The following is a 21630-nucleotide window of genomic DNA, read 5'->3' as shown; positions in this document are numbered from 1 at the left end:
TTTGATGTTTAACCGGACTCAAAATTTTAAACATGGTGGGTTCCTGATATTCACGGTGCACTCGTGAAATCGGCGTACGGGAAAATCCCCACTTCATCGCTACCTCGGAATGCTGCGTGCCATCGCTCGTGACTATAACACCACGATCAAACTCACATAAATCTTGATAACCCGCCATTGTAGCAACAGTAGCCGATCTAACAAATGCGCCGTGTTCTGCCCGTTTACATAACTCTGAATTTGAATATGCAAAAAAAAAAAAAAAAAAAAAAAATGGTTCAAATGGCACTGAGCACTATGGGACTTAACATCTGTGGTCATCAGTCCCATACAACTTAGAACTACTTAAACCTAACTAGCCTAAGGACATCACACACATCCATGCCCGACGCAAGATTCGAACCTGCGACCGTAGCAGTCGCGCGGTTTCGGACTGAGCGCCTAGAACCGCGAGACCACCGCGGCCGGCTGAATATGCATTCCTGTACAAGTTTCTTTGGCCCTTCAGTGTATATCTGCTCGTCTCACTGCGTATTCCTTTCAGTTACCGTATGTACTATACAGAAGCAGTGCTTTCTATGTATGCTCCAAATTTCATCGAACTGTTTCGTGCTTAAGTTTTGTAACCTAATGTAAACATAAGTCTACACGTCATAGTTATCTGTAAATCTTAATAATAATTCCAGTTTTCGAGTGATAGGTACGTAAATTTCTGTCATTCATAATGTATAAATTCAATTTCCGATTACTTGAAAATTACTAGTGTGAGTAAGATTAGTGGACAGTGTTTGACATGAAACTTCCGTCTAATGAGTACTGCCAGTAAAGGTACAATAAGTTCCTCTACTGATAATATCTTGTAGATTGTGGGTAAAGAAAGTACAGGCAGGAATCCAGAAGCACCAAATGCTTACAAAAACACAGAGAATCGTAAGAGAGATATATCCGTTTCGTCTGTCCTAAACTTACCATAGTAAGAGGAACAGTACTCAAACATTGAGTGGAAATCATTTCCTCCCCCAATTCAATCTTTCCTAATTTGGGGCTATATTTGATTAGCAATATTCCATCTTCAACCACAACATTATTTTAATTTTTTAATTATTGTTCAGCGCGTTTAGAAGCTGCACCTCTATTTTCGAGGTCTGTATAGAAGTAATGGGCATTACACCTGCTTCAATTTTTCACCTAATAGTGGCAGATCTGAAGCCGCCGCAACCCTATTATGTCTATAAAGCCCTTGAAAATGGAGTAGTGGCAACGTAAAGCACTGATGGTAATTAGAAAACAAAATTTCTGTGAATGAAGACGAAATATTATTAGTCAGATATATCGCTAACCTAGTAGTTACAGGCACGGACGATAATTATTTTCAAAAATTGTAATTGGATCGCTGATATCTCCAATAACGTTCTCAAAAGTAATCAAATGAAATACATCGAAAACTTTAATGCAAGTATTTTTTTAATCATTAAAAAAAGAAGTGACTGTGCAAGTGATGACATGTGATGCCGAGAAATTATGGGGGTTAACTTAAGATGAAAATAAAACTGCGCCTATGCATCAGTCTCAAGGATCTAACAAAATTACGTAAAAATGGTAAAATAGATAACAAGAAGAAGCCAAACGAAGAAAAATTATGACTGGTGTAAGTAATCTGCGACCGCTGTTGGAATAGTTGCCAGAGTTCATCGTAAGCAGATATTATCATGAGGAAGAAAAGGATCACATACCACTATGTTTGTCAGTCAACTATCCTGACCATCTCCCAACCGAATGGTTAGCAGGTCGAGGTGGTCGAGCGGTTCTAGGCGCTACAGTCTGGAACCGCGTGACTGCTACGGTCGCAGGTTCGAATCCTGCCTCGGGCATGGATGTGTGTGATGTCCTTAGGTTAGTTAGGTTTAAGTAGTTCTAAATTCTAGGGGACTGGTGATCACAGATGTTAAGTCCCATAGTGCTCAGAGCCATTTGAACCATTTTTGAACCGAATGGTTAGCGTAGCCTCCTGCTGAGAGAAAGGGTTCCATTTTTGGTGCCTCCTCCGATTTTTTTCTAAAGTGTGAAACTCTGGAACGGGGTGTACTCAGCCTCGCGTGGCCAAGTGAGGAGCTGTAAATTTCGTGTGACCAGGGCCTCCCGTCGGGTAGATCGTTCGCTGGGTGCAAGTCTTTCGATGTGACGCCACTTCAGCTGCTTACGCGTCAATGGGGATGAAATGATTATGATTAGGACAACACAACACCCAGACCCTGAGCCGACAAAATCTCCGACCCTGCCGGGGATCGAACCTGGGCCCTTAGGATTGACGTTCTGTCGAGCTGCTTGAATAAAGAAGCTGTGGCATCTTCAGGATTCTTCCACTGGCAATGAAGCCATAGTTGATGTTGCCTTGCAGACAACAGTCGGCCAGTCAGTATAAGCCTAATCCTCGAGTGGTATTCAGGTATTAGTGGCGAGTTAGATACTTGGTGCTGCTAACTGAAGACGGCTGTGCTGACACGGACCGCCTGGTGGTGTGTTGCAGAGTTCGCGGCCGGGCTCGCGACATGGAGGAGGAGTGCGGGCCGTGCGGGGGCCCGCCGCCCCCGCAGTTCTCGTTGCCCCCGCCGCCGCGGCCGCCCTTCCTCGTCGACGGCGACTGCTCTGAGGACGGCCCGCTGCTCGCCTTCGAGGTCTGCGACGCCTTGCCCGTGAGTAGACGACCGGTGCTTGATGCAGTACACCCCGTCAGAGCACACAAGACAGCATACATGTCACTGAAAGGCACATTACAGCGACACCCATCCATTTTCAATACACAATACAAACATTAAAAGAGAAACAGCACACGATACCTGGGAGTATATTGTAAAACGCAATTTTACCCAACACATATTCACAACCACAAATAAAGCAGAGAAAGCATTCCTCAGACTGGCACATATGAACACATCATAGTACAGACTACCAATCACATACGTAGGAGAATACCATTGCGCTCTTTATGAAACTGTGGTGGGCTTCGCAGGAAGGGTACGGACACACAGAATTGCTGTAATAGCCAACAGGATAGCAGTGTGGCGTGGACGAAAGAGTATACTTTTGAGACTGTCTCGGGCTTTCCACACTATCTCAACAGAGGCGCTGTGTGTGGGTTGGTTTTTTTTCCTAATGGATATAACGATCAGATACCACTACGTTTGCTACTGGCTTAAGGGTGAAAGACATAAACAGTTCAGGAAAATAACATGGGGAACACATCGAACACAAACGTCAGTTAAACACTTGGCTATTTATGTAAATTAAAGAGGGAGAGGAGAGATGTGGACGACTGAGTATACTTTGGAGACTGTCTCAGGCTTTTCCATACTACCTCAACAGAGGCGCTGTGTACGGATTGGTTGTCTTTCTCAAGGACATAACGATCAGATCCTGCTCCCCTTGCTACTGGCATAATAGGAGAAGGCATGATAAGTTCAGGGAAATAGCAGGGGAAGACATCGAATACCAACGTCAGCCAAATACATGGCTGTTTATGTATTTTAAGGGAGTAGAGGAGAGAAATGAGAAAGGAAAGCAATTAATGATATCAGCTGCATCGGGACTTCGTGTCGTATCAGCGGTGTCGAGTGAAAATCTGCGCCGACCCGGGACTTGACCCCGGGATCTCCTACTTACCAGGCAGCTACATTAACCACTGTGCCACCCAGACACAGTGTTTCCCTTAAATCCACAGACTATCTCTGCATGTCACTTGGCCGACTCGTCTGGCACCATCTTTCCACAGTCCCCGTCCGTATCCTCCATGATCGCTAATTTTAGATTTCCGCTAGAGGTCGGACGTAAATGTGCATCCGCACTGAAAATTGTAGAATCACTGCCCATCGAGGCGAATCATTAGCTATATGAATGTGTTCTGTCGCTTCCGTAAGAGGTTCGAGTCCTCGCTCGGTCATGGGTGTGTGTGTGTTGTTCATGGCATGAGTTAGTTTAAGTTAGTTTAAGTAATGTGTAAGTCTAGGGACCACTGACATCATGACATCAGCAGTGTCTGTTTTTTTCGGACACGGAAAACACCAACACGAAGAAGGGGCACAATGACATGACGTGTCTTAAGCCGTCAGGGAATAAATTCCGTGGTACTAGAGGGAGCTGTACAGCGTACAAACTGTAGAGGAAACCGGAGCTTGGAATGCACCCAGCAAGTAGCTGAGGGCGCAGGTTGCAAATGCCACTCTGAGATGAAGATATGAAGATGGCATCTGTTCTTTCGGACATGTCCGAAAGAACAGATGACATCTTCATGTCGTTTAAGGCTAACCGGCTGATAACCTTCTTCAGTGCGGATGCACACGATTTGACTGAACTCTTACGGGACTCGGTGGATTGCCTGCTGCGAGTAATGGATATAATGGCAGGGGCACTACGAATGTAGTGTGCGAACTATAAGTTGAGAATGTGGATCTCACGCGGACCGTGCCGGTGATAAATCCCTGGAGTCGCACTATCCTCTGTGCCCTCAGTGGCTCAGATGGATAGAGCGTCTGCCATGTTAGCAGGAGATCCTGGGTTCGAGTCCCGGTCGGGGCTCACATTTTCAACTGTCCCCATTGATGTATATGAACGAGTGGCTTACCGCATCAAACCAGTATGATGACTAACAAGGGAACCTCCCCATCGCACCCCCCTCAGATTTAGTTGTAAGTTGGCACAGTGGAAAGGCCTTGAAAAACTGAACACAGATCAATCGAGAAAACAGGAAGAAGTTTTGTGGAACTATGAAAAAAATAAGCAGAGTATACAAACTGAGTATTCCATGGGCAAGATAGGCAACATCAAAGACCGTGTGAGCTAAGGAGCGCCGTGGTCCCGTAGTGAGCAGCTTCGGAACGAGAGGTCCTTGGTTCAAGTGTTCCCTCGAGTGAAAAGTTAACTTCCTTTATTTTCGCAAAGTTATGATCTGTCTGTTCGTTCACTGACGTCTCTGTTCACTGTAATAAGTTTAGTGTCTGTGTTTTGTGACCGCACCGCAAAACCGTGTGATTAGTAGACGAAAGGACGTGCCTCTCCAATGGGAACCGAAAACATTTGATCGCAAGGTCATAGGTCAACCGATTCCTCCGCAGGAAAACACGTCTGATATATTCTATACGACACTGGTGACAGCATGTGCGTCACATGACAGGAATATGTTGTCGACCCACCTAACTTGTACACTTGGCGAATGGGTAAAAAGATTCTTCTACCATGCCCGATTTAGGTTTTCTTGTGGATGTGATAATCACTCCCAAAAAAGTGATGGAAGCATAAGAGTTTGTCACATAAACTGTAACAAATGAATGCAACAGTTTCACAGTCGCACAGTTTTCTCTGTGCTGTGTCAAGACATATGTATTTAACGTTTTCAAATTTTTCGGTGTGTAGACCATCAAATCCTACATATGTCCAAGCAAATGTGAACATGTCCTGGAATTTTGGAGAGCGAAGTTGATTATGTGTGAGTGCCTGAACTTTGATAATTGACACACGATCACGTAAACAATACTGTTCTGTGTACCTGCGCAGCTTCGCAAAATAATTGTCTGAAAACAAAATATTAAACTTTTCACTCGAGGGAAGACTTGAACCAAGGACCTCTCGTTCCGCAGCTGCTCACTCTAACCACGGGACCACGGCGCTGCTGAGCTCACATTATTCTTGATGTTGCCTGTCTTGCACATGGACTACTCAGTTTGTATGTTTTGCTTATTTTTTCCATACTTCCACACAACTTCCTCCTGTTTTCTCGAGTGATCTGTGTTCAATTTTTCAAGGCCTATCCACTGTGCCAACTGATAACTAAATCTGATGGGGGTGTTATGGGGAGGTTCCCTTGTAAGAAGTCCCTAAACTTAGTGTGAAGTTAGTGGTTAGTCTGATTTCTGCTATTCTTCTTTACCTTCGTCCTCCCAATTCATATCCTGTTGTTTCCGTTCTGTGGGTCATGAAATGCCACTCGCCATTCGCAAAGTTATAGCATAGATCAGGGTAGCTGATTTATGTTTAACTCCTGGAGTGGAGTGGAGTGTGGCTGAGGCGTGCTTTGTGGTGCCGGCAGGTGCTGGACGCCGAGCTGCACAGCAGCCCCGCCATCCCGTCCACGGCCGTCATAGTGGGCAGCTGCGTGCTGCTGCTCGCCACGCTCCTCATCGTCTCCGTGCTGCTCTTCAAGTGAGTAATGCAGCCAACACGTCTCACCCTGCCACAGTCCTCCTCACCTTCTTCCTGCAACCATCGCCAGCAATATTTAGAACAATTTTTATTTTATCCATGTTGGATCTTGTGAACTCCACTGCTTTTAATGATAGCTGCTGAATGACGCAACCAGCCACAAATACTTTTTGAATGTTTTATTTTACTGCCATAACCGGTTTCGGACTACCAAACTCATCTTCAGGTGACTAATATTTTTTCGTCACTTGGATATTTTGGTTAACAGCGTGTCGCCTGCTCCACACTGCACAAGAATATTTGAGCATTTAGTGCCACTTTATCAGTTGTTTCATTAACAAAAAATACGCTAAAGTGTTTGCGTTTCACGAACATATAATTCAAGGTAGTCGTGTTCACTTACATATGTTCCAGTAGACGGTACTTCGTTTTGTTGTGATTCAAATGGCTCTGAGCACTACGGGACTCAACTGCTGAGGTCATTAGTCCTCTAGAACTTAGAACTAGTTAAACCTAACTAACCTAAGGACATCACAAACGTCCATGCCCGAGGCAGGATTCGAACCTGTGACCGTAGCGGTCTTGCGGTTCCAGACTGCAGCGCCTTTAACCGCACGGCCACTTCGGCCGGCTTGTTGTGATTCATTTGGTTTTCTACCTCGATGTATATGTTCTTAAATTTCAACAAAACACATGCACTTTAAATGGGTTACTGTGGCACACTACACAATATTCTTACAATGCTTGTTGAGCATCCCAAATGTGTTATACAGTTCAAGTTTTTCTTTACAATGCAAAGATTATCACTAAGGAATGGTACAAATATACCATTCATTGAGTATCGACCGAGGATGTAAACAGAGCGAAGTTGATGTGTGGGATGTGCAAAACACAACATGCTAATAAAAGAAATATATTTGCACCCTAAGCAAAAAGTTATTATAAAAAGACAGTAGATTCTTTTATACTGTCAGCGGTAACATAGTAATTACCATTGACAGTATAAAAAATCCTGATAAAAACAATTAATTCTACAGTCTTTTAATAATAAGTTTGTGGTTAGGGTGCAAATACTTTTCTGTTATTGACATGTTACGTTTTGCACATCCCAAACATCATCTTTGGTCTGTTTACATCCTCGGTCCATATTTAATGAATGATATATTTGCAGCTTTGCTTAGTGATAATCTTAGCATTGTTAAGAAAAACGTTAAGTGTATAAAACATGTACGATGCTCAACAAGCATTGTAAGAATATTGTGAATCGTGCCACAGTAACCCATTTAAAGTACATGTGTTGTGTTGAAATTTAAGAACATATACATAGAGGTAGAAAACCACATGAAAACGAACCACCATCTACTGCAGCATATATAAGTGAACACAACTATTTTGTCTCATAAAACACAGATACTTAAGCGTATTTTTGATAATGAAATAACTGATAAAGTGGCACTAAATATTCAAATATTCTTGTGCAATATGGAGCAGGCAATATACTGTTAACCAAAACGTCTACGTAACGAGAAAATATTAGCCAACTGAAGATGGGCATGGTAGCTCGAAATCGGCTATGGCAGTAAAACGAAACATTCGAAAAGTATTTGTGGCTGGTTGCGTCATTCAGGAACTTTAATACAATAATCTGCTCGTTTGAGAATGTGCTGTATCTTAGAATATAAATTCATTGTATTCTGATTACGCGCGTTGACAGTCGACACAGAGGGTAAAATTCCACAGCCATTGGTGTTGGTAATAATGATGAGGAAGATGGTACTTCTTGTATGACACTTTTGACACAACCACAGAAGGAGATTTTACTCTTCGCCACCCTCAACTATTTATAGTGCGCTAAGGGAAACACTATGAGAAGAGAACGAGGACGACACTGAAACACTGATAATGATTAGTAACAAAAGCACACACGTTTACTGACAGATACTCAACTTTGTACAAATCGACTCAGTCCTGAAGTTCAAATACCATTCCAGAAGCTAAGAATGGATAGTAAACAGTTCCTTTAGAATGGTCGATGAAGACAACTAATGTGGAGTCGCTAGAAGCAAACGATGCGGCGCGAAGTACACAAGTAGAAGGCGGTCTTCTCGGTAGTCGAGTTTACTTAGACTTGCCCGCTCTGCCGTACCGATGGCGCATTCACATGTCTGCGGGCGCAACCGCTGCAACGTCTTGGCGCGACAATTGCTGGGTTATACGTCGTTTCTGGAGTGGGTTGTCGACCTGTCGACGACTGTGGTGCTACCTGGTGGTGCGTGATTTGCTTCCGACACCACTACATTATCCGTCCATCCTTTTCCTATTACTGAGCATGAGTCCCGTCAACCACTCGGTCCGTTGTACTCTAGGATTTGGCAAATTTACTTTATCTTACTTTATGGCCAGATGCCCTCTCAGCTGTTTGCGTATCGTGGTTCATTCCGTAGAAATTAGGGACCACCATAGCAGTTGCTTAAGAGAGCGTGGGAAAAACTTAAATCACACAGAGGCTGGCCGGTGGACTAACATCGATCGTTTATCAATTCAATCCTAGTCTGCTTCATCTTTCCAGCGTGGAAGCTGAATGACTGTAGCAAGATACAAGACGACTTAGACCAAATTTCTGGTGGGTATTGCGAATAGCAGCTAGCTCTAAATATAGTAAAAACGCAATTAGATACAGATAAGTAGCAAAAACAGTCCCTTAATGTTGAAGCATAGGATTAGCAGTATGCTGCTTGCTTGACACAGTCATATCTGGTAAATATCTAGACGTAACGCCGCAAAGCGATGTGAAATGGAACGAGTCCGTAAGGATGGTAGCAGGAGAGACAAATCGTAGAACCAGTCTACTGAAAGAATTTTGGCAAGGAGTTGCTCATCTATAAAGGAGACGCCGTATAGAACACTAGTGCGACCCATTCTTCAGTACTTCTCGAGTGTTGGGGTCCGCAAGTGGTCTGATTTAAAGATCACATCAAAGCAATTGAGACATTTGCTGCTAGATTTGTAACTAGTAGGTTCGATCAACACTCAGGGGTTATGGAGATGCTTCGGGAACACACATGGGAATTCTTGAAGGGAAGACGACGTTCGCGGAATACTGTTCGGGAAATGTAGAGAATCGGCATTTGAAGCTGACTGCAGAACGATTCTACTGCCCCAACGTACATTTCGAATAAGGATCGCGAGGACAAGGCATGTAGACAATGGGTTTTGTCTCTATTTGCGAGTGGAAAAGGAATGGAAATGACTAGTAGTGGTACAAGGCATCCACTGCCATGCACCATATGGTGGTTTGAGGAGTACCTATGTGACTGTAAATGTGTATGTACATGCGTTTCGTCCGTAATACAGGTCATTCGCTGCAGGTTCAGAATTCTCCACTTCTTCCGGTTTGCCTCGACCCTTTTCTGCATATGACACATTTATCTTAATCCTGTCAAAGAGAGTATTTTTCGTTCTCTGGTTCTCATCCCAGGCACAATTCTCCTAGTGCATTGTCAGTCAACCTGGTCCTTGCCGCCCACCAGTGACTATCCGAGCTTTCGTGTTGGGCGGTTGGCGATAGGGATTTTAATTAGTTATCATAAAATATTGACATAATATATATTATTTTATGGTATATTTTGCTATAACTCTGCTTTATAAAGGTGATAAAGTAAAGTAAAGTTATTTCGCTACCTTACAAATCACCAGAACTGTGGAACAGGGGAGGGGGGGGGGGGGCGGTTAGAATACGAGTATTTCGCTGCTAACAGAGATAAAACAGTGGGCGGTAAGTAAAGAAGGTTGACTACCACTGTTTTAGTGGGTCCTCTATTACGCATTCTATGACCATGCAGTGGTACAGACATCTTTTTTCCCACTTTTAATGGTTCCCACTTTTTGTCATTTGTCATTCTCGCTCGATAAGTCTTGAAAATAGACGTTCCACAGCTATTATTTTATCTGTTTATTTTTTAATGTATGGTAAGCTTCAGACACGGAGCTTTTACTGCCTTGATCGCATATATATAGACTGGATTACTAATTCTGGCATTACTAAGCTGTATCTAGAAGCGATGAAGGTAATAAAAACTTCATATCTGAAACCCTCTTTGGACTGATTTCGTTCTTGCTACTACTTTTGGGATTCCAGCCCAAATTTCAGGTAATCATTCGTTACACTAAGTCTTTAGGCTGGAGTCTGGCATCACCATCTGTCGTAACCAAACTGCTGAAATAGCTATTCACGTTTCCGTTTCTTGATTACACGTCTTCTCACCAATTATTTTACATACTGAGTTCCTGATGTTATCCACTTGTTCCACTAACCCTTCACAAACATCAGCTCTCATTTTTCTTCATTTCATTCTAAAATACCATTATCTTTGTCTTTTTCATGCTTACGTTCATTCCATATCCCTCATAACTGGTGTTCAGTTCACATCACTTTTTTATGGAAGCAATTTTATCGACATCATGGTTCACTGGTTGGTTGATTTGAGGGAGGAGACCAAACAGTGAGGAGATCGGTCCCATCGGATTAGCGAAGGACGGGGAAGGAAGTCGGCCGTCCCCTTTAAAAGTAACCATCCCGGCATTTGTCTGAAGCTTATATATATGGCGTACCGCCCACATGAGCACGCGAAAGTGCCGCAGCAGGACGTGGCATGGACTCGACTTATCTCTGAAGTAGTGCTGGAGGTAACTGACACCATGAATCCTGTAGGGCTGTCCATAAGTCCGTAAGAGTACGAGAGGTGGAGATCTCTTCTGAACAGCACGTTTCAAGGCGTCCCAGATATGCCAAATAATGTTCATGTCCGGCGAGTTTAGTGGCCAGTGGAAGTGTTTAAACTCAGAAGAGTGCTCTGCAGCAATTCTGGACTTGTGCGGTGTTGCATTGTCCTGCTGAAATTGCCCAAGTTCGTCGGAATGCACAATGGACATGAATGGATGCAGGATACTTACGCACATGTCACCTGTCAGAGTCGTATCTATAAGTATCGGGGGTCCCCCATCACTCCAACTACACACGCCCCACTCCATTGCAGAGCCTCCATCAGCTTGAACAGTCCCTTGCTGACAAGCAGGGTCCATGGATTCATGAGGTTGTCTCCATACCCGTACACGTCAATACGCTCGATACAGATTGAAGTGAGACTCGTCCGACCAACATGTTTCCAGATATCAAAGGTCCACTGTCGGTGTTGACGGGCCCGGGTGAGATGTAAAGCTTCGTGTCGTGAAATAATTAAGGGTACACGAGTGGACCTTCAGCTAAGCAAGCCTATATCGATGATATTTCTTTGAATGGTCCACACGTTGACACTTGTTGACGGCCAAGAATTGAAATCTGCAGCAATCTGTGGAAGGGTAGCACTTCGGTCACGTTGAACTAATCTCTTCAGTCGTCGTTCAATCCGTTCTTGCAAGATCTTTTTCGGGCCGCAGCGATGTCGAAGATTTGATATTTTACAGGATTCTTCATATTTACGGTACTCTCGCGAAATGGAGAAATCCCCACTTTATCCCTAACTCTGAGATGGTGTGTCCCGTCCCTAGTGCGCCGCTATAACACTTAAATTTTGATAACCTGCCATTGTAGCAGTAGTAACCGTTTTAACAACTGCGCCAGACACTTGTTGTCTTGTATAGGCGTTGCCGACCTTAGCGTCGTATTCTGCCTATTTACGTATCTCTCTATTTGAATACGCATGCCTATACCAGTTTATTCAGCGCTTCGGTGTATAATATCAATAAATATACTAGTGCTAATTAACGTTCAAGTTGTATGATGCTGCAAATAGAACCTGGATTCATCCGAGAAAATGACGTTTTGCCATTCGTGCACCCAGGTTCGTCATTGAGTACACCATCGCAGGCGCTCCTGTCTGTGATGCAGCGTCAAGGGTAACCGCAGCCTTGGTCTCCGAGCTGTAGGTCCATGCTGCTGCAAACGTCGTCGAACTGTTCGTGCAGATGGTTGTTATTTTGCAAATGTCCCCATTTGTTGACTCAGGGATCGAGACGTGGCTTCACGATCCGTTACAGCCATGCGGATAAGATGCCTGTCATCTCGACTGCTAGTGATACGAGGCCGTTGGGATCCTGCACGGCGTTCCGTATTACACTCCTGAACCCACCGATTCCATATTCTGCTAACAGTCATTGGATCTCGACCAACGCGAGCAGCAATGTCGCGACACGATAAACCGCAATCGCGATAGGCATTTCTCCTCCTTACAGGAGGCATCACAACATTGTTTCACCAGGCAACGCCGGTCAACTGCTGTTTGTGTATGAGAAATCAGTTGGGAACCTTCCTCATGTCAGCATGTTGTAGGTGTCGCCACCGGCGCCAACCTTGTGTGAATGCTCTGAAAAGCTAATCATTTGCGTCTCACAGAATCTTCTTAGTTGGAAACCTTCCTCATGTCAGCATGTTGTAGGTGTCGCCACCGGCGCCAACCTTGTGTGAATGCTCTGAAAAGCTAATCATTTGCGTCTCACAGAATCTTCTTCCTGTCGGTTAAATTTCGCGTCTGTAGCACGTCATCTTTGTGGTGTAGCAATTTTAATGGCCAGTAGTGTATTAGCACAGGTATTGCTTTCGGATAAAACTGTGTAAGTTTCATTCCAAAGCCTTCCTGTAGTCTTGAGTTCATTCTAGAGAGCTAGCCATTCGGAGTTCGCGGTGTGTGCAGCTGGCGCTCGGTTGCAGGTACAAGCGGAAGGTGCCGAACGCGGCGCCGAACAAGGCTGCGTCGGCGCCCGTTCACTGCGACACCGCGTCGTCTGCCGGCCTGGGCGGCGTCGGCGGCGCAGACCCCTCCTACGAGGACTCCGGCAGCGTCCGTCCGCGCACAGCGCCACCTGCTGAGTCGCCCAAACTGCAGGTACTGACACCCAGCCAGCAGTGAGCTACCGACCGAGTCGATTTATCGTTGAAAGGATGGGACAAAAATGTTTATTGAAAGTGCAATTAGTTTGCTGACAATCATACGGTTTTAAAAGATAATGTACTCTAAGCACATCGGTCAAAAAGTTAGTCACTTCTACATTTATCAGTTCAAGAGGGAATCCATAAATGTGTCCGCCATCATGTTTTGCAGTGTATCCATAATGTCACCTTCCATCGCAAGTAACTGCGTAATTCACAATGAGCGGTTTCGGCTTACTGCCATCATCAGATCATTAAAAGTATCAACGTCCAATAACCTCTACATTCTGGTACATAAAAGGTGTTACTTTCCTCACCCATTCTGCGCCGTTGGTCAGACCACCAGATCTTCAATGTCCTTCTAAAACACTACGTCTCATATTCTACGATTACCTTCCTTTACCATTACTCTGTAGTCTGTGTTTCACTACTCATACAATTCTGTACAACAAAGACACAATCTCGAAAGTTTCTTCCTCAAATTAGGATTTACGTCTTCTGTACCAGAATTATTTTTTTTTCAGGAATGTTCTCTTTGCCCGTGTTAGCCTGCTGTGTCATCGTGCTTCGTCTGCTGTGTGTTATTTTGCTATAGGCTAACAGAATTCTTTAGCTTCGTTTACTTTGAACATGGACCTTCCCTTTGGTGGGGAGGCTTGCGTTCTTCAGCGATACAGATAGCCGTACCGAAGGTGCACCCAAAACGGAGGGGTATCTGTTGAGAGGCCAGACAAACATATGGTTCGTGAAGAGGGGCAGCAGCCTTTTCAGTAGTTGCAGGAGAAACAGTCTGGATGATTGACTGATTTCACTTTGTAACATTAACGAATCGGCCTTGCTGTGCTGGTGTTGCGAACGGCTGGAAGCAAGGGGAAACTACAGCCGTAATTTTTCACGAGAGCATGCAGCCTTACTTTATCGTTAAATGATGATGCCATCTTCTTGGGTAAAAATTTAAAAGGGGAAAAGGATAGGTTAAAGTTAGATATAGTGGGAATTAGTGAAGTTCGGTGGCAGGAGGAACAAGACTTCTGTTCAGATGAATATATTGTTATAAATACAAAATCAAATAAAGGTAATGCTGGAGTAGGTTTAATAATGAATAAAAAATAGGAACGTGGATAAGCTACTACGAACAGCATAGTGAACACATTATTGTAGCCAAGACAGACACAAAGCCGACGCCTACCACGGTAGTACAAACTGATATGCCAACTAGCTCCGCAGATGATGGAGAAATTGAAGAAATGCATGATGCGACAAAAGAAATTATTCAAATAGTTAATGAAGAATAAAATTTAATAGTCATGGGGAATTGGAATTCGAGTGTAGGAAAAGGAACAGAAGGAAAAGCAATTGATGAATATGGAATGGGGTTAAGGAAGGAAAGAGAAAGCTGCCTGGTAGAATTTTGCACAGAGCTTAACTTAATGATAGCTAACACCTGGTTTAAGAATCATGAAAGAAGGTTGTATACGTCGAAGACGCCTGGACACACTGTAAGGTTTCAGACTGATTATATAATGGTAAGACAGAGTGTTATGGGCCGGTTTTAAATTGTAAGACATTTCCAGCGGCAGAAGTGGACTCTGACCACAATTTATTGGTTATGAACTGTAGATTGGAACTGAAGGAAAGGTAAGAATTTAAGGGCATGGGACCTGGATACCCTGAAAGAACCAGAGGTTGTAGAGAGTTTCAGAGAGAGCATTAAGGAGCGGTAGACAAAAACAGGGGAAAAAAGTACATCAGAAGAAGAATGGGTAGCTTTGAGAGATGAAATAGTGAAGGCAGTAGAGGACCAAATAGGTAAAATGTAGGGCTAATAGAAATCCTTGGGCAACAGAAGAGAGATTGAATTTAATTGATGAAAGGAGAAAATATAAAAATGCAGTAAATGAAGCAGGCGGAAAGGAACATAAACGTCTCAAAAATAGGATCGAGAGGAAGTGCAAAATGGCTAAGCTTGATCACTAGAGGACAATATTACTAGGTGTAAGATAGATACTGCCTACGGCAAAATAAAAGAGTTCTTTGGAGAAAAGAGAACTACCTGTACGAATATCAAGTGCTCATATGGAACACCATTCCTAAGCAAAGAAGGGAAAGCAGAAAGATGGAAGGAGTATGTAGAGGTTCTATACAAGGGCGATGTACTTTAGGACAATGTTATGAAAACGGAAAAGACATAGATGAAGGTGAAACCAGAGATATTATACTGCGTGACGAAACTGACTGAGAAATGAAAGACGTAAATCGAAACAAGGCTCCTGGATTAGACAACATTCCATTAGAACTACTGAAAGACATGGGAAAGCTAGCCATGACAAAACACTTCCATCTGGTGAGCAAGATGTTTGCGGTTGAAAACGGAGTGAGCCAGGGTTGTAGCCTATCCCCCATGTTATTCAGTCTTTATATTGGCCAAGCTTTAAAGGAAACAAAAGAAAAATTTGGAGTAGGTACTAAAATCTATGGAGAAGAAATAAAAACTTTGCGGTTTACCAACGACATCGTAGTTCTGTCAGAGACATCAAAGGACCTGGAAGAGCAACCCAACGTAATGGACAGTGTCTTGAATGGAGGATATGAGATGAACATCAACAAAAGCAAAATCAGGATAATGGAATGAAGTCGAATTAAATAAGATGATGCTGAGGGAATTAGATTAGTAGTAAATGAGTTTTGCTACTAGGGGAGAAAAACAACTGATAACGGTCGAAGTAAAGATATGAAATGTAGGCTGGCTATGGCAAGCATAGAGTCTCTTAATAAGAGAAATTTGTTAACATCGAGCATAGATTTAAGTGTCAGGAAGTCTTTTCTCAAAGTATTTGTATGGAGTGTAACCATGTATGGACGTGAAATATCAACGATAAACAGTGTAGACAAGAAGAGAATAGAAGGTTTAGAAATGTAGTACTACAGAAGAATTCTGAAGATTAGACGGGTAGATCACGCAGATAATGAGGAGATACAGAATAGAATTGGGGAGAAGAGGAATTTGTGGCACAACTTGACTAGAAGAAAGGATCGTTTGGTAGGGCTTGTTGCGAGGCATCAAGGGATCACCAATTTAGTACCGGAGGGAAGCGTGCAGGGTAAAAATCGTAGAGGGAGACAAAGAGATGAATACACTAAGGGCTGTTTCAGATGCATGTAGGTTGCAGCAGTTATTCGGAAATGAGGAGGCTTGCCCAGGATAGCGTAGCATGAAGAGCTGCATCAAACCAGTCTCTGGACTGGAAACCACAACAACTCAACAAATTCTGCATTTTTTCTTGAGTTTACTGAGGATAGCATAGAATAAGGGAATCTTATCATTGAAATTCACTCAGAATTTTAATCCCGTTCTTGAACCTATCTTTTATTTCCATCATACCTTCTTCAGTGTACAGATGGAACAATAGGAGCGAATTACTGCATCCCTACATCACTCCCTTCTTAATCGGAGCATTTCATGTTTGGTCTCCCGTTCTTTCCCACTTCATTGTTGTAAATAGTGTATATTATCCGTCTCACCCTATAGATCACTATTATTTTGCTCATAATTTGGAGCAAATTGCACCGTTCTTACGTCATAAAACCCTTTTCGCAAGACGACAAAAAATTGAAAAGGTGTCTTGATTTTTCGCAATTCCTGATTTGTACCCAGCAGAACCACCAAATTGTTAGGATGTTAATTGCTAGATGCCACCCGCTGTTCAAAATATTCCCAGACATCATCCTGTGTTTAAGATGGGATATGCCAGAGGGACAGTAGGGTCAGATAACATACCTTAGTGTTCGTTAAGCCACCACCGTGTGCGTGCTGTCCTGTGAACACAACTTTTGTCTTCCAGCCTCACTTGCAGATTGCGCTGTTGTATTTGGCCATGAACGGCAACTGTGCAATGTCCTCAATACGTTGCAGCTGTCAGTCGTGGTCGGAAGAGTGTACTGCGTACTTGTAAGTGCATTATGTCGGCGCTAAGTGAATCAGAATGTAGCAAATTATTGGTGCTCGTATGGTGTATTCTTTCGTAAGTAAGGTACACAGAGTGTTTGATCCAAAAACGATGGAAGTGAGCAATCAGAAGTGACTCAATCTGTACTTTATTGCCGATCTAGATTTCAGCTACAGTATAGCTATCAGCTGTGCATCACATAGACTCAATAGGTTTGTAAACGCAATAGTTACTGTACGACCTTCGTGTAGTAAAATATTTATTATGTATTTTTGTTTTTTTGACGCGTTATACATCCTAGAGGATCTCCTCGTTATGGATCTATTCTAACAGAAAGTAAACCTAATCTAACGTAATAAAATCTCACAAATGGCAGAAAGGAGGCTTATCTTCCCGTCTAACAAGAAATCAGCCTCAACAGCGTCACATGCTCTTTGTTCCACGAGACGTTTCAGAAAGGTTTTAGATGTAGTCAAGTGAATTGGCACAAAGAGCGGAGATCACGAACTGTACGCCAACACATATCCTCTCCTCGCTGGTGAGACAGTAACGATGAAAGTCTCTTCCACCAACAGCAATCTGACTGGGTACCTCTGAGAGAAGAGCTGCTTAAGATGTTCGCTTTTGCGAACTCGGCTACATAAGCAAGTTTACGTGTCGTATACCTAGAGGTGGATCGCCTGTTTTTCGATAGAAGCGAGCTATGTTTCACGGGCCCACACAGCTCTTCCACTATATTGACTTTGTTGCGAAAACAAAATCTGGGGAACTAGAACGCTGTATAGTATTACCAGTTGTGTGTGTGTGTGTGTGTGTGTGTGTGTGTGTGTGTGTGTGCGTGTGCCTACGTGCGTGCGTATGACCATCCAATGACTCCTCAGCTTCCGTGGGGTAACATATTTACTATCCAGAGACCAACTTCTTTGGCTGATCAAACGAGAAGATGACCAGTGAGCACCGCTAACTGACACGTAACATCGGTATCATTTGAGGAATAGGTTTCGCTCTAACTTGAACCACTCGAGAGAGGTCTCTTTTCTGAAAAATATGTATTTTGAATTTATATAATTGATACAGAAAATATATCTTTTGTCACAAATATTGACAGTAAGTTATTACTGAGTTTTTCATATTATTTATTACTCTTATAAAAGCTGCTGGGAAAAGCAGGTGTCACCATAACAACTCTTCTTGTATAAAGTAACTACGTACTGGAGGAAAGAGACGTTGCTTTAAGACATTGCTAGCAAACAATGAAGAAAAAGAAAGAGTGGTACTTAATTGTACTGTACACGCAAACGAGACACGTGAGCAGTAACAAGGAATTGAATATCTTACTTCAGAGGTCCATTATGTGCGTTTGCTGTGACTGTTCCATTGCGGCATACTTCTTATGGAAATTCTCCAGTTCCTGGTTTTGTTCCGTAACACACAGCACGTTCGCGTGTCCAGCAGCGATAATGCTCCGAAAAAAGCGATAAACGTCCGCCACTTGGTGTTTATTTAGCCCCAAGCTGACACGGAGAAACGCAATAAAACACTCCTAATGAGACTGCCATTTGTTTCACCACGTGTGGGGAAATGTCGAAGCTCTCACGAAAGTTCGAAGAAAATACAGGTCGAACGGGACGTAACAGACGTGTGTTGATAAAATCAGAGAATTAGCGTCTTTAACGAATGTTCTACTTATTATCGCTCATGTGGAAAAATTATGATTATTGTGATTTTACGAGAGAGCGATGTTTCCTCTGAAAGCATTACCTTTTGCAATGAAAGTATATTCTTGCTCCTCTTTTCAGATGACTGACCTGAAATCCAACGGAGCTGGCTATCCGAATGGATTTCCTGTTCTGCGTGATCCATCGCTCTACATAGGATCGCATCCTTACATATCAGAAGATCTTTACAACCCAGTCTACGAAGAAATATCACACGGTAAGAAACGATAGTAAATTTGAAAACTAATGTAGACACTTATCTGTCACTAATTTCCTGCCAAAATAAAAAATAAATTCTTGCAAAATATCAGATTTGGTTGGTAAGCTGTTACATACGCGAGAAATGGTTCCAGCCTCTAAGGCATGGAAAGTTCTGTCTTCATTGAAATTTGTCCTGTGAAGGGTGATATGTGACAACACACCTTTTAGTTACAATTTGTGGAGGAGCTACAGTTCCGTTTTCTTGACACCTTTTTATGGAAAGATATCAGGAGTGGTGCCGACTATTTCTGTCCGTCACTTAGAGATACACTCTTAGAGCTGGTTGTGCGTCTTGTTGCTTTCCAAGAACATACTGCCTTTCTCAGAGGAAGCAGCTGAACATCTCCACTACTCCTGCGTGTAATTTCATGCCATCTGAGTAAATTACAATAACCTTTCATAAAAGTACCCTTAGAAAAATATGCACTACACAAGTGAGACATATGTGGTACATGGAAGAAAGCCACATAGGGCAGAAGTCCTGACTGGTCTACGGAGAGGTAATCCACTTCAGTCTACAGCTCTCTCTGGCATGTTCTCTCCTTTTTCACTTTCGGCCTTATTTAAAACACAGTCGTAATGAATTAGAACTAATGGTTTGCTCAAAATAGTTTTTGAGTACTTTTTGAGTGAGTGTATTCCTTAAGCACGTAAGGCCTGATACACAGTGCAGTACACGTTACCACTGCTGACTATTGACGTGGTAAACTGCAAATCGTTTTGATCTTGCTAAAGATAAACAATAATTATCATGCAACTAGCTGACGTGTGGACCAGTAACATATGGTCATCGTCGAAGTGACGTTTAAATGGAAGGTGTAAAGAGAGAAAGTGAAATTTCTTCAGTGCAACAAGATGCTAGATGCATAATAAAGGATATCTTACATTAAATTTGTTTATGTCTTTTATCGACGGAAATATGTTACACAAAAGAGATCACATAAATGTATACCTAATACAACGTTGTTACATACCATAGTAACACAGGCATTAAAATTATTTCTCAATTAAGATTTCCACACATCTCCACAATGTACATTTCTGTTCTGATAATTTCAGTTAACAGTAAAAAAAAAAAGGTACTGTTGTCGAAACAACGTCAAATGAAAGAAAATACCTACATAATTTTTTCTTGAAATTGTTGATTCATATGCAAGATAGTGGTTTATGTGAGACAATCGGAAGTCAGCGATAACGTAAATTTGCTAGAGATATTCGGAAGCTGTTTCTGATTTATTCACGGAGAATACGTGAAATACTTAAGTTAAACAATAAGGGAGAAGTCGTAGAAATTCTGCTGCACGTAAGCAACTTGTAGCTTCGTTCATACTCCGTGTTCCACACCTGCAAGCACAGCATCGAACGTTTATTAATTGATTACAAGTGATGCAGTAATAAAAGCGACGAGTCGCTAAATATCGATGATAAATCGCTGCAGCTATTAACTATTCAACTGTCATTTCATCATGGAGTCGTTGGTGAATTCCAATTAATTGCGCCACGTGCGATAATAAACAAACGTAATAATTCACCACCAAATCAAATTGCTATCATTGTTACCTGTTCTAACCGCGCTTCAGGGATAACTCAAACGTTGTACAGTTTTAATGTGCGGCGCTAACAACACAAGAACTCTAAGGCTATTGCTATACTGATCACTGACACCACGGCCAATTGAATTGAGGATGGTTGCTGCGTTTCGCTCCTGACGTCATGGCGATGTGGGAGCAGTTCGCCCCTTGGAGGTGTCTCCTCTAGTGGTTATAAGCTCCTCCGAGGGTCTCCGCATGGTTAAGTATACAATGTAAAGAGGTGTTTCAGATGGCTAAATAGAGCACCAACTTTGGAGGTAAAGTAAAACAACACAAACATTTTAAATTAAAACAATGCAGTTATTTACCACTGCAGAGGTCATCTGACATAAATAGCAGGGAGAAATTCTGTAACGTTTGTTAGCGAAATGAGTAAGCATCAGATATTCGCTAATAGATACAAGTAATCCTACGAACTTAAGATCCCGAACAAAAGCACCATATTATCTCAATTCGTGAAACACCTTGGAGATAATACAGATTACTATTGAGTATCCAGTGATCATTACGAGAACTCTACGAAATATCTTTTGATGGTACAGTAAACCCTTGTAGTTCTTCCGTCACAGGAATTCTTTGGCTGTACCAGAAACACAACAGCTTTTGTGCTTTAACAACCTCGACTACAAAATGCGAGCGTGCGACCCTAAAATGGTACATGTTGCCATTGAATTAACTTATGTATTTGCTAAGCGTCTATCGTCAACCTGACAACATTAGCTCCTCACAGAATCTTTAATCTTAGTCTAAAAGGATTTTGTTTGTTCTGTAAGATAAGTATCAGACGTTGTTGTTGAAGTCTCTAACTTGAAGAATGGCTTAGTGATGATCTATACGAAAAATTTCCTTCACTTTACGTCTACAGTCACAAATTTTTTGTCAACAGATTACTGGTTTCGGTCTATAATGACCACCTTCAGATCTGTTTTATAAAAATAATGTCCTAATATACTGCATTCATAGTGGCATCGTCAAATTTTAAACGTAAAATCAGC

General features: G+C 42.5%; 1 protein-coding gene across 1 annotated transcript in view; it reads left to right on the top strand.

Moving 5' to 3' along the window:
• Positions 1 to 2549: 2549 nt before the first annotated feature.
• Positions 2550 to 21630, top strand: part of LOC124613393 (atrophin-1-like) — a 34295-nt gene continuing 15214 nt past the window's right edge. The window contains exons 1-4 of the mRNA XM_047142095.1: positions 2550 to 2693; positions 6080 to 6192; positions 12899 to 13073; positions 18864 to 18999. Coding sequence (XP_046998051.1) covers positions 2550 to 2693; positions 6080 to 6192; positions 12899 to 13073; positions 18864 to 18999 — 568 coding nt within the window. The remainder of the gene's footprint in view (positions 2694 to 6079; positions 6193 to 12898; positions 13074 to 18863; positions 19000 to 21630) is intronic.

Source organism: Schistocerca americana, chromosome 4 (genome assembly GCF_021461395.2).
Source record: "Schistocerca americana isolate TAMUIC-IGC-003095 chromosome 4, iqSchAmer2.1, whole genome shotgun sequence".
In the NCBI taxonomy this organism is placed as follows: Eukaryota; Metazoa; Arthropoda; class Insecta; order Orthoptera; family Acrididae; genus Schistocerca; species Schistocerca americana.
This window is presented reverse-complemented; position numbering and strand designations above follow the sequence as displayed.